The following is a 14,136-nucleotide window of genomic DNA, read 5'->3' as shown; positions in this document are numbered from 1 at the left end:
CCTGCCGTTGTTATGATTAACAACGGAAATCCATTTTCTTCGTACCACATATCGAGTTACATCGTAGTTATGTCGCGTTCCTATATCGGTTTTTGGTTTTCACAGGATTACTTCCGACAGTATCATCAGTAGTAGCAAAGTCAGTAAAGTAATGAAAGCATTTTATTTAACATGTAGCACTTATGAGAGAGAGAAAAAGTACGTCGAATAATTGGTTAAATCAACACTACCGAGTGAAGGAAATCGACTCGTGATGACATTTCGGGTTAAGAGATTCGCGTTTCTACAAATATATATATCGAATTATTTGTAAGTACTCAGCGACATATCTAGATGAAACCTACTCAGAGCGATTAATTGACGTACGAGCCGCGAATATCCAGCCTAATATCGGATCGTTAAACGTTAACGAGTGACCAAGATGTACTGTGTACTGCGCGCACGGTACATCCGATGCACTGCCACGTAAGTTAGGAGCTCGGTATAAAAATGAGGCACAGTTTCACAATCAGGGAATCCTTCTTACCAAATGCTATCTCCTATTTCTCCCAATGAATGTATCCATATATCAAACATGACAGCGTAATTACCATCATTAAACTAAACCATGCATGGATATTAATATGTGTCCTTAAATGTGTTTAAGGAGAATGACGATTTCTTAAACAACTGTCGTATTCTTATCGGTAGCAAACAGTCTTAACAACGAGCGTAGACTAATCATGTCGCGTTCCATAATCGTGTAGTCCTTGCGTCGGTATGCGTCATGTTACGTGCTGGGTGTTAATAGCTCTCATTAGGTGTAACGTAGTAGTAACGTTAGTGGCAATCGTTGGCCGCAACGATTGCTTAGCCACTGGTACCATTAACCAGAGCTTCCTTAGGCTTATTGCTCTGTTGCATACGAGGAGGACGAGACCGATGTTCTCTTTGGCCTTTAGGTCCTTGGGAACTGTTAGACACAGAGACGTCATTCGCGGGTGTTCCTTCCTTGCTGTTTATTGTTGACTGGTCGCACGGTCCGGCATTGCTGCCTAAACAAATGTATAGATTAACTCTGAATGTTTTCGCACATACAAGCGTCTTCGATCTACTAACAAGCAAATACTTCGTACTACAATTCTCGCTTCTCGAGAACAACCGATCGTCCTAAAGAAATATCACGCAAGCCTAAGAATGGAAAATTACCTGTGTCGTAACATTACCTATCTGAATACTCGTCGGCGTTGTGCTTCGTTGTCGGGAACGTCGAAGCCTTCTTCGTCTTATTCCTTTAGGTCCACCCTCCACACTCGATACTGACTCTATACATACACAAACCATTGTGACCATCTGTTGGACTCGTAACGGAGGCTAATATTTAAGTGATAGATTTAATCACAGTTTGTGAAAGCTGCACTGCATACGTTAGTAGCATGCATTAGAATCAAATTTCGACGAGACATTAGTGTTAGATGGTCACAAGAGTTTGCTTCACAATTCATGCTAATATTTCAAAGCATTCTAATGCGCTACGTTATCATCTTTAGGACGAAACGGTTACGACTGCACAATCAACACGTGTCATTATTAACCGATCAATGTTATTACCTCTATCAATGCTCGAGACATCTTGACTGTCTAGAACAGTGTCTTCATCGTCGGTAGTGCGACGGCGTTCGTCTCTACGATCTCTACGTTGGGTTGTAGGACGACCTTGCCTGCCACTCATATACCCTGAATTACCGGCACCTCCCTGGTGACCACCTCTAGGTGGTAAATCGCGGATGCGATCTTCACTGCTGTCCATTGTATCTCTACGTAATCCTAAGAATAAATAGCAAAACATTTAATAAATATACAACGTTAAAGATATTCTTACTTATACTATATATTGTTCACTGATTAACGTATCACACTTGTAAGCTATTAATAAGGCAAACGATAAATCATAACAAAACGTTTATAGAAAATGTTTCAATATTTTATCAAACATCATTCTTTCTTTAAATTTTATATATTTGTACGAGTGTCTTACATAGAGTAATATAATTAGCAACAATATTATTGTCTAACGACATTGTCTAACGTATTATACTTGTAAAAAACTCCTAATATATAAAACAAACGACAAATTGTGACTTTGGCAAAACCTTAATGGAAAAATTACATTAAAAATTCTCAGTTTTATTTCAGTATTTTAGCAAATTATATTATTCTTTTAGTTTCATGTCTGCATTAATGTTTTACGTATAATGGATATAATTAGCAACAATATTACCGGCGTTGTGTCTCGTGGGCGCTCTACCCCGAGAGCCGCGTCCTCGTGATTGGCCACCACGACCACCACGACCGCTGACGCCTTCTTCTGGTCCTGCAACCATTCCCCGTCTTGTAGGAGGAAAATTGGGCATGGGTCCTGTAGTTGACCCATGCATGCTTCGTAATTGCTGGTCAATTTCCAATTTTTCTTGTCGAAGCTGTTCCACTTCCTGCAGGAGATAAATCACAATATAATCCTTCGATATTCAGATTTATCTTAATTTTTTTTTTAATTTTAGCTTAATATTCGATCGTCCAATATATTGATAAATTCGTACTGAAATATTAATTTCTAGAAGTAATATTGCATGTGAATGAGTTTACAATACACAGATTTGTAGGCATATTGATGTTCAAGTCAACAATTAATGTAAATCAGTAATCTAATCAAGAATCTACAAAGGTTGTGTAAAATTAATTAACACATTACACCTCTGCCAAGTATTGTATTGTAGATTTGTATTGTAGATTTTAAGCTACACACAGCTTTCTTAATGCTGTACGTGTCAATACGAGGCGTAATTATACCTTTAAGTGCGCCAAATGATATTCCAATAAAACTTTGGCATTGGCGATACTTTCAACAGTGCCAACAAAGACAAAGGGCACCTGACCCTCCTCTCGTGGAATCGTTGGTTGTGGTTCGTTGTCTCCTTCTATTTTTACCCTTACCTGAAATTCGTAGTTGTTAAAATTGCGTTTTTGATGCGCTTTAAAACAATATGAGTTACCCAGAATGACATATTTAATCGTATTTCATATCCATACCATCGGTTTTCAGTCACCGGCGTTTGTCATTTCCATTGATTGTTGATTACTCTGTGAAATTTGCTTAAATGTTCTTTATCATATGGAGTATACATACACTATCTTTTAGGAAAACAATTTTTCGATCTCTTTACCTTCTTCATGTAACATTTCTAGATAATATGTATTATGATTATACATTAATATTAATCACGTAATAATTATACTGTGTATGTATAATTACAGCTTTCATTTAGATGAGTAGGCAGACAAATTTAGAAAATTTTCTTGAATGGAAGGCTCAAGCTTTTGTCATTACAGAAAATAATTACTTTTACGATTATATAAATGTAACAATTTACAATCAAATTCTAATGTTACAAAACATTTAAGAAAGAATTTATAATATTTATTTTATTTGTTCATGTAACTTAATTATATAATTTTACTTTTATTTATGTGATTTCACACATATTTAAAATAGACTTAAGAAATTTTTATCACAAAAAATTTGTATTCATTCGTAACGGTAGCTAATGCTATGTAATGTATTCTCAATTCTTAACAAATGTCAATGAATCAAACAGATCAAGAAGGCATATTTTGAAATAAGATTGGTCTTACAAAAAGTAATCGATGACAAAAAACAAATGCATGGACATGGAATGATCTATGCATCAAATATCACTCATGATGCACGTATACATCTAGGTCCATATTCACGAAGTAAATTTAGCGTTAAACCTGGCCATGATTGCCGGCTTATGATAGTACTGAATGCAACATTTTAGATGAATAGCACTCAGAATGAGACGGTCACATTTAGCGCTAAATGTGAATATAGGCCGAATCATATAAAGAAACGGCAGTTACTTGTTGCAACACAAAAAAACTGGCCCGAGTGGTTCATGTAAGATTTGCGAGTGCTTCCAGACACATACGAATGATTGACTGAATGAACTGGATGTGGAATAAAATCACAAACAATAGAAAATGATATACTTACTCTATCAGTATGTACATTCCCACTCGAGCCAGTTGTTATCTACCGAGAACAAAGAAGGCACGTATATCATATATAAACTAACCCCTCATAAATTATAACTTCCATTTTCAATTGAATGCTATAGTAATTTTGATTATAGCGTCTTTAGATACGAGCACAAATAATTGTTACACTTGAAAACGCGACTTAGGAATTTTGGACAATTGCTACATACCATGAGATAAACATATATCAGTAGACGTAGGGGATCTGTAAAGTATTATATGTAATCTATGTACTAAATCTAATAATTCTAATAAAATTATATTGTATCAACTGAAAATGAAAATTAATTTATGTGTTTTCAGTCATTTTTCAAACAAATGTTGATTAACGAACAAGAATCCCTACCTGAGTTATTAATTCTGAAAGTAGTAATTATAAAAATATAGACTTATTATATCATTAAGCAATAATAAAAGTATACTTACAACACCACTTTTGTCGACAATTTCTTGGATAATACGACCATTTTTCCCAATTACTTTCCCTACCAAAACCCGTGGAACTTGTATAGATTCCTCGCTATATTCCAGCATAGATCGAGCTTTCTTAACTGCTTCATGTGTCTGTGATTAAGAAAGAGTAAACTCTATATATCAGTTTAATAATATATAATAGATATCTTTTAAACATGAATATAGAAGAGCTGGTAAATTTTTGCTAAAATAATTTCATTAAGAACATCAATTTCTTTTTTAATAATAAGGTCTTTTTTAATATTATTACCTCTCCGTATATCTTAAACGTGCACGAATTTTCTTCTAATTCTATATTTGTAATGCCATCAACTTTTCGTGCTTGTTGAATGTTCGCACCATGAGCACCAATAGCTAGTCCCATAAGATCCTCTCGAACGTTAAATTCGTCAGTATATCTATAAAAAAAAAAAAAAAGAAAAGGATAAAATAGAACTTATTTATATTTTGTTACAATTCCTCTTGGGATAGACAGTTTTCAAAATGTTGACAAAAATCATTTATATATATTCAATATTTTTATACAGATTTTTTTTCATATTGTATGCCCTCTAGTCCTTATATTAATTCTTGATTATAACTAAAGAGAAATATAATGTATTTTTTTTTAAATATAATGTATTATTATTATGGCTATAATAATTTACACTTTAGAGTATAATTTGATGTAACATGCTGTAAATATAATGATATTGTGAAGAAGCAAAATGTGATATATCATTGTATAACAATAATCCTTGTCAATGGCTTGCATTTTGGCAGATACAAAAATGAATTTCTATCAAAGCTGGGTATGTCTTTAAAAATGACAATTTGGCATTGTATGTGATATTTCTGAAAATGAAACAATAACCATGCAACATATGGATATATGTATCAGGAATAAAAAAAAAGGGAGACTAATCAAAATATTTCTTAAATGATATTCTAATTAAGAATATCAAATATATAATAATATACAACACATGCATCCATTAATTAAAACCGTGTATTTTAATACCTTACTTTTTTTTCATGTAAGTTATACACATATCAATAATTAATTTATGGAAAGATGAGATAGCAAAAAGTTTTAGAATTATATTTTATTTATAATATGATAAATGGATCACACATCATATTGCAAACATTATAGTGAACATTTTATATTCTTTTATGAATCTATATTGCATAAAATTCAGGAACTAAAGGAGCAATATGTTATCTAAAAAATAGCAATCAATTATTTGAGATATGATGAACGAAGTTTTGGAATATATTAATATTCACTATGATTAAAATGAATATTTTCAAAGTATGTATTTTTCATTAGTGCTTTTTTGTATTCTTTTTTTCATACGTGTATTTTATACACGTTTTAGTAAGAATACATGGGATAGAGCCACCATTTGCATAAGTATATGTGCAAGATATAGGATATATCAGTGTTTCTCAAACATTGGCAGTCCAAGTTCCAGCGTTTTTTTATTGATAAAAGATAAATTATATGATTAAAAATCTATCTAATGTATAAATAACAAAATGAAATTGAAAACTGATCACAGCTACACGTTTGTTTGGCTACCTCACCAATCACATAAGATCTTACTACACAGCACATAATATAAATGGAGGAAAATATAAATAATTATCTTATATATATCAGTGTACTTGAAGCACATGGATTTTAGTGAATATGCTACACAACGCTGAAGCATGCACGTTTAAAGTGTAGATTTATTTTCCATTTGAAAAATGTAATCGTGTACTTTGGTCATACAATAAGCTAAACTTAATTCTAAACCACGCTGCTGTGATCTCACCTTGAATTTGTTTTCACTCCTGCCTCAAAGTCTGAGACACGCTGATATATAAAGTTTGAAGATCTAAATTTGCTGAAATGAGAAAGAAACTCTGGTGTAACTCAGTGAAAACTCATTACAAGATGGCCCTATCCTATGTCCCTGCCATTCTGTCTGTTTGCTCTTGATTAATGCATGCAGACACTTGAATATAGACTATGTTTTCTAAGTTTATTTGTTTACGTAAAATTTATCGAACCCCTCAAAGTTATCTACACCTGTGTATTATAATTACAAATTTCAATTTTACAACATATATATAAAACTTTATACATACACACATATATATAAATGATATATACACTTTATTAAAATGTATAAGATATTTTGTTATATCTTAACACACAATAATCCTGACGTTTACCTGTCAATGTTAAACAAAGTTATGCAAATAATATAGCGACCTAACCTATATGTACTGTATATACTTATATATTAAATAATTTCTTCTATTTATGGGCGCATCTATTATTATTAGTAAAAGCTCGTAGGCAGTATAAATTCAAGGAGTGATCAGAATATTTATGTAAATAATCTCGTAAATACCTTGATATAATTTGATTAAAACTCATTAGTTATGAAATATTTAATTAGCATACTTAAAATAGCATTCCCTCCTTAAAATAAATGTATTAATAACAAAAAATTAGTAATGATTGTGTCTGCGATGCATATGATCATGCTTATGATCTAATGTTGTTTTAGCGGAAGGTATCTGCCATAACGCAAGGATAAAAGAATTATAGTGCACACAGAATTCATTATTGTACTTGTTTTGTTGTAACAGAAGAAAAGTCTGAATAAACACAGTTATATGCGGACCTCAGAGAAGTGTTAAATTTGTCGAATATTATATTTATACTTATATTCGTGATAGATATGAAAGAAATAAAAAAACAAGATGTACAGTAAACACTACTTATGATGTGCCTATGTAATCACATTCATGAAGTTACGTGATATTAAAGCGGACATATCAATTAATTGTGTGATTATAGAAATCTTGTGATCTGATTTTCTGCCAGTAAATGCAAACCACAGACAGGATGGTAACCAGGACAAGTATATGGACAAGGGCAGGTAAACAATCTCACAAGATTTTTGTTATTTACAAAATTTTAAAATGTCAATAACTTACCCCCCTATTGTTTGAAGTTTTGTAGATTCCAGTTGACGTGCTGCTTCTTCTGTTCTCTTCAACAGCAGTACCTGTAAAACATTTGCAAAATAAAAGATACAATTATACATAAACTCTTTGTTTCGTGTCTTAAATTATCTTGGATATTTTAAAAGTAGATAAAAAATATAGTAGAGAAAAATTCCAGATGAAGAAAAATATTTTTTGGGATCTTGTTAGATACGACTGATTCTGCTTCACATTGATAGAAACAAATTTACCTTTTGCGATAAGTTTCTAAAGTGCATTTCTTGGAGCATGCTACTGTGACGATGTATATTTTCATGACGGGAGATGGCCAGCAGTACTCCTCGTTCAGGCACATATCGGCACACTGCCGCCCCTATCGCTTTTTGAAATTCCTTATGTGCATTGTCCATTTTCGCACTGTAACACACAAACATATTTCAATTATTTCTTTAAACTTAACAAGACAGGAGTCTCGTCGACTAATGCAATCAAATGTTTTTCTTTTACAATTATAATTTTACTTACAATTCTCTGAGCTCTTCAGGTACTTCAATTTCGATCTTGTGAAACGTGTTTTTGTCAATAGGGGAATTTGGATTTTTGGCTCTCAGTCGCTCGCTAGCTACAATTTCAGTATACGTGTACTCCCATCCCAAATATTCAACTACTTGAAAACCTCCTTTACTCATCTGAGAAATCACAAAATTAAAACAATAAAGATTTAATGGGATGTAATAAAATTCTAAATTGTGTCTTTATACAAATAAGCATAAGAGTTTTATCATTAACCCTTCAATAGATGCATGTGTTTTTTATTTCATTTTAGGCACCTTGTCTAGTGCATTGCAGATCTATATATCTCACCAAGACTTATATTTATTCAAAAATACAAAACTATGACTATATCTATGACTAGCGAAATATAATCATAATTATGACTACTAAAATTACAAAAAAATTATATATTTTCCTCAATCCTATTTCAAAATTTTATGAAAATATGAAGTTTTTGTTAACCTCAGGGATCATTAGGATATAACAAAATTTTTTTTCAGAATTTTTAATTTTGTATGTTTTGCAATACAACTATTGGACTTCAAAGAGAAAAGATAAAGAGATACTAAGATAAGAGAACTAAGATAAAGAAATTTTCCACATATTAATCTATAATTTAGTATACTAGGCATATGGTTTAACACACTTCAAGTATAAGGATAAAATATAAATAAATTGAAATATATAAAGTTAGGTTATAAACTTAAAAAAAATGTCCAGCTGTCTGGACACCAAGGCTGAGGAAGTTATTGTCTTCAAATTACACCTGTAGACCACATGCCTAATAAAGGGTTAAAACATTATAACTAACATGTTTTTCATATTTTCACAAGCATTGTATCCAATGTTTATCAATATTCATTATCAAATTGCTCTATGCATTATCAAATACCTTGATAATCGCTTTCCACCAGCCCCATGCTTCTTGTTCATTAGATCTAGAGAATACTTCAATCTCCTGGTTCTCCTGAAACTCTGCTTTGGAACCATCTTTTGGAGGTAGACGTACTTGAGCAAACGGGAACTTGCTTTCAGGTTGCCAGCTAGAATGTGTTACATATTTGATTAGTTTGTCCAGACAGTTGCGTTTCTATGTCTTGTGTTTCATATATGTTGTGAAAGCCATAAAGAAATTATTTTGATAGCCCAAAATCTTTTTTAATAAGTTTTTTAAAAATTGTTACAATAAAGCAGTATTTAAATGTATAGTACGTATAAACAGCTTGCAAAGTATGCATCATATCGACATATATCAAGAATTCATCCCATTTTGTATTCCATATTAATCTTCAATAACAAATTAAATCTTTTTCGTTTTTAGTAGTACAATACAAGAAAGCTTTATATCTCAACAGTATACTATGCAGTACCAGGAAACACGAGATAACACCATGATTAGATGTCCAAAAAGTTATCATGTTAATTTAAAACTAATAACAAGCAGACAAGTTATTACTAATAAATCGCATTGGTATGCCACTGGACTGAAGTATTCAACAACTTCCACAAAGATACGATGCACTGTTGTTGGCACAGAGCATTGTGTAGAGGTGTGTGGGGAAAAAAAAGAATACAAGCTCCTGCGAGACGCGGTCCCGCAGACGAAACTTACTCATTCTCGAAAGTTACCAGAACTTCGTCGTCAAAGACATCGGTGACAAAGGCCTGAAAAACATGACACACGGGACATGTAGTGAGCTTTCTCGTCGCAGAAATCAGGAGTGTAGCGAGTCGTGCAGGCCAGTCGCACGTAAAATCGCGACTCCTTCACGGGGGGAGGGGAGAGAGAGCGCGAGGGCCACGCAGCTACGAGTTCGCGTGTTGTTTCCGCGCCAAGCTGGATGAGCCTCCGGGGATCGACGGGACGCCGCGTGAGAATGCACGGCGACGCGATCCGCGAGAAAATCACGCCCTGTCAAATGAGACATGGCGTCGGAGGAAGCCGCGTTACCTCGCGAACATTTGACGGCCGTGCATTCACGAAGTACAGGCCTAAGTCCTGCGATATTACGACTGTGTCGCGGCCCGCGGCTCTGGCTATCCGCCTCCCGAGTCCTCCGCCCGTTTTTTTGTATACTTTTCACAGAACGAACCTTATAATACGCTCCGTTTTCGCCGCATACTTCGACTGTGAGATCCTCCATCTTGCTTTTGTGTGACGGCTCGCCTCCTTTGCGGTAGGCATGCTGAAGAGCGGGCATCCGCACGAGTTCGGGGCTGCGAATTTCCCTTTCGCCAATCGTACGACTCTTTTCCATGACGCCGCGGTAGTATTGGACGACTCGGACAGTGTTACCATGCGACGAACTTACCGTCTTTCCTTGAAAAAACACTAGCGCTGCTTTCTTACCGTCGTTGGCATCTTACGATCTTACCTCCAATGAGGCGTCGGAAGTGCACAGTCTTCTTTCACGCGTTTCCGCTATCACTTTGTTGTTGTTCTCGTTATTCCTCATTAAAGGTCCTCGTTAACCTATACTTAACTTTCGAAAATTATATGGTAAAAATAATAAATTAATTTAAAATAATAAAAAATAATAAATAATAAATTCGTGAAATGATTTAGAAGGAAAGTAGAATCGATTATGAATATTTTTCTCTAGCTGAGAACACGTGGCAAGTGAACACTTCCTAATTTTAAGCACGTGGAAACGTTTATTTTTCAAGATTTTTCATATTAGAAAAAGGGATTCATGAAAGCATTTGTCTCCCTGTTGTGGAAAAAAATTATAAATTAAAAAATATCTTTGAATGTGAAACTTTTTTCTATTCCATGGCCAATTATCCAAGTAACACGTGTCGTTTAAGAAACGTTTTTGATATATTTTACAAACGATAATAAAACGTTACATACGTTACATACGTTTTATAAAACGTATATAAAACCAACATGTGCTACCAGGATAGTATCTTCGACGATTCTGCGAGAAAAGAAGTGTAGACATTCATTTCTTTAAAATAAACATTTCTCACTTTCTCGCTAGAAATATATATATATATATATATATATATATATATATATATATATATATTGTTAAAATATATATAATATACACATATCGTTGAAATGTATATAATAAAAAATATATGTATATTATAAAAAAAAACAGATATAGGGTGCTTTCCAATTACTTAATACATCTTAACACACACGTACATAAAACTAGTTTATTAGTCACATATTATTTAAACTATCTTGTAAGATAATATGCAATTAATAAACTGGTTTTATGTAAAACAGTATACGCAACTGGAAAGCATCCATAGTTGAAATACAGAAAATAAAATGGTATAAATCAAGAATGACCAGAAAAAGCTTACCTTAGCTTACCTCACGAAATCTTTCCTATAAAGGATCCAATGAAGTCTGTATATGGACTTTAAAGACGATCATAGAGGCGTAGAGGGGGAATGAGCAAAGTTGTCAAGAGGGCAGCACACACTCTAATGGCTTCTGCACACAGGACGCGGTAATGCTTGCCGCGCGGCGGAAGTTTGCGCGACAACCAATTAATATGCTGCTTTCCGTAATAACCTTCTAGCTCTTATGGGAAAACAACATATTGATTGGCTGTCACGCGGACTTCTACCGCGCGGCAAGCATTACCATGTTCTGTGTGCAGGAACCATAAAGGGACGTTTACATTGGAAGTAAGTAGTAAGAAGTAGGAAGTAAGAGTAAGAAATTGACCAACCACAGTCGAATGTGAAAAGAATAATCAACAATGATTAGTCAATTTCTTCTTACTGCTTACTTCCAATGTAGACGCCCTTAATGGTGCGGTCACATGGAACGGAACATATGTGCAATGCGGAATGGGCGGAATATTCGTGACTCAACCTGTTTTACGTTCGTTCCGTCGAAGTCGATTCGCAAGTTTACATTCTATCCGCACGGGATTACTTATAACGGACGGAATTACTTATAACCTAGAGACACTATAAAAGAGACTGGACATGAGACCCTTCCACTATGTTTATGCTAAATCCTGTGAGGGAAAAAGACATATATACTATTTCACTCTAAAGTCAGCGGCACACGATGCTTGTTTTTATGCTAGATTGCTTGCTGGATGGAAATACTCTGTTCTGATTGGTGCATTTCTGAAGACGGACCAATCAAAATAGAGTATTTCCATCCAGCACGAAAACAAGCATCGTGTGCCGCTAGCTTAACTCATAGGCTGCGTTTCGAATTGCGTTGACAGTGCTGACAGTACTGTTTTCGCGTTCCGAAATAATTTTCAGTATGCTGTAAGAAAGCAAAACTTACTACCTTTTTCACGAAAATAGGTCCTAGCGAATTACTGACTTCCGGCTAATTCCGCACATTAGGGCCAGTATTCATAGTCCAATCTTATATTTAAGATCATCTTAAGTATTGTCTTAAGATGTCATGAACCAATCACAGAGCTGTATTCGCATCTTAAGACATTACTTAAGACGGTCTTGAAATAAGATTCGACTATGAATACCGACCTAGGTTTGTCGAGTTACTTGTACTATTCACACTTTTACACCTAATGCCCGTTGCACACTAGTGCACCTCATACAACAACAAATTTTCCAAAATACGTTCTGAAGATGCTTTTAGGACGGAGGGATGTCACCAGAATATTTTTAGGACGTCCTTTGAAGATGTGAGTTGTCTGAAAATAGCTAATATCTAATAAGTTTATTCGCATTAATTGAACTTTTTACACTTTCACACTTAGTCCACATTAATTCTTTAGAGGCTCTAAAAATGACGTCATGATTTCCGTTCGTGTTACGAGTGTAAATGTAATTCTGATACACTTTTTACACTTGACCAAGTAAGAGTGAAAAGTGTATCAAAATTGCATTTACACTCGTAACACAAACGGAAAACATGACGCTATTTTTAGAACCTCTAAAGGGACATCTACATTGGAAGTAAGTAGAAAGTAAGAGTAAGAAATTGACCAACCATAGTCGAATGTGAGAAGAATAATCAACTATAATTGGTCAATTTCTTACTCTTACTTCCTACTTCTTGCTATTTACTTCCAATGTAGACGTCCCTTAAGGGCCATGACACACAGGAACACTTAAGCAGTAAGACGTAAGCAGTAAGCAAATTGACCAATCACAGTCGTTGATTCTTCTTACGGTCCAAGAATCAACGACTGTGATTGGCTGATTCACTTACTGCTTGGGTCCTACTGTTTAAGTTTTTCTATGTGCCACGAGCTTAAAGAATAAGGCTGCGTTCGGAGACACATACTGGGTGCTTCCGAAATGTCCAGGTTTGGGTCAAGTTGAGTTAGTTCCACTATAGTATCCGTTACATATACTATAGTGGAACTAACTCAACTCGACCCAACTCTGGGTATTTCGGAAGCACCCATTGTGTGCGCACTACTAGACGATAGCCGTTGGAGTGAGCAAAATACAAAAGTGAGATAAAAGGAGAGGGAGAGTACTCGAGTGACGTTTTCGAACGCAGCCTTAATGTGCACTAAGTGTGAAAGTGTAAAAAGCTTAATTAATGTAAATAAACTTATTGAATATTAGCTATTTTCAGATAATTTACACCTTCCAAGGATGCCCTAAGAATATTCTAATGACGTTCCTCCGTCCTGAAAACGTCTTCAGAATGTATTTTGGAAAATTTGTATTGTTTGGGATGCACCAGTGTGCAACGGGCATTAGATATAAAAGTGTGAAAAGTATAAGCAACTCGAACAAACCTATTATTTCAAGGTAGTGTAGGTTCAGTAATGCATATGGCGTCTGTTTCTCAAGTGATAAGTGTGAAAAATGATCTTAAGCCAGCGGCACACGATGCTTGTTTTCGTGCTGGATTACTTGCTGCATAGAAATACTCTATTTTGATTGGTGCATTTCTATCCATCTTCAGAGATGCGCCAATCAGAACAAAGTATTTCCATCCAGCAACCAAACCAACACGAAAACAAGCAGGGTGTATATCAGTTGGACACGGGGCAATTGGACACAGTCCAATCACAAGTCGCTGTTCCAAGGGACCCTACAAATGTC

General features: G+C 34.5%; 1 protein-coding gene across 7 annotated transcripts; it reads right to left on the bottom strand.

Moving 5' to 3' along the window:
• Positions 1–140: 140 nt before the first annotated feature.
• Positions 141–11,489, bottom strand: LOC116844010 (synaptic functional regulator FMR1). Of its 7 annotated transcripts, XM_032815051.1 has the most exons (16): positions 11,437–11,489; positions 10,209–10,598; positions 9,728–9,780; positions 9,008–9,158; positions 8,086–8,249; positions 7,812–7,977; positions 7,552–7,622; positions 6,375–6,446; positions 4,823–4,970; positions 4,525–4,662; positions 4,055–4,093; positions 2,830–2,973; positions 2,261–2,471; positions 1,591–1,806; positions 1,206–1,304; positions 141–1,034 (listed from the first exon to the last, which is right to left on the bottom strand). In XM_032815051.1, the coding sequence occupies exons 2-16, from the start codon at positions 10,371–10,373 to the stop codon at positions 850–852; spliced, it is 2,022 nt and encodes a 673-aa protein (XP_032670942.1). In that variant the 5' UTR covers positions 10,374–10,598; positions 11,437–11,489; the 3' UTR covers positions 141–849. The 7 variants fall into 7 exon arrangements, with proteins under 7 accessions (XP_032670942.1, XP_032670945.1, XP_032670946.1 ...); XM_032815054.1 differs by lacking the exon at positions 6,375–6,446 and having other exon boundaries at positions 11,437–11,488; XM_032815055.1 differs by lacking the exon at positions 1,206–1,304 and having other exon boundaries at positions 11,437–11,487.
• Positions 11,490–14,136: the final 2,647 nt, after the last annotated feature.

The sequence above is a fragment of the Odontomachus brunneus genome, unplaced genomic scaffold, assembly GCF_010583005.1.
Source record: "Odontomachus brunneus isolate Ranch 3 - 2012 unplaced genomic scaffold, Obru_v1 Obru_scaffold_038, whole genome shotgun sequence".
In the NCBI taxonomy this organism is placed as follows: domain Eukaryota; kingdom Metazoa; phylum Arthropoda; class Insecta; order Hymenoptera; family Formicidae; genus Odontomachus; species Odontomachus brunneus.
The sequence above is the reverse complement of the archived record's forward strand: the minus strand, read 5'-3'. Positions and strand labels throughout refer to the sequence as shown.

What these genes read in the sequence shown, in the direction of transcription:
- LOC116844010 (XM_032815051.1), bottom strand. Translation starts at nt 10,373, where the DNA reads ATGGAAAAGAGTCGTACGATTGGCGAAAGGGAAATTCGCAGCCCCGAA. An exon ending in CTGGTAACTTTCGAGAATGA is followed by an intron (nt 9,159 to 9,727) that starts GTAAGTTTCGTC and finishes AACACATTCTAG; the next exon opens with CTGGCAACCTGAAAGCAAGT. An exon ending in GCCGACGAGTATTCAGATAG is followed by an intron (nt 1,035 to 1,205) that starts GTAATGTTACGA and finishes ACATTTGTTTAG; the next exon opens with GCAGCAATGCCGGACCGTGC.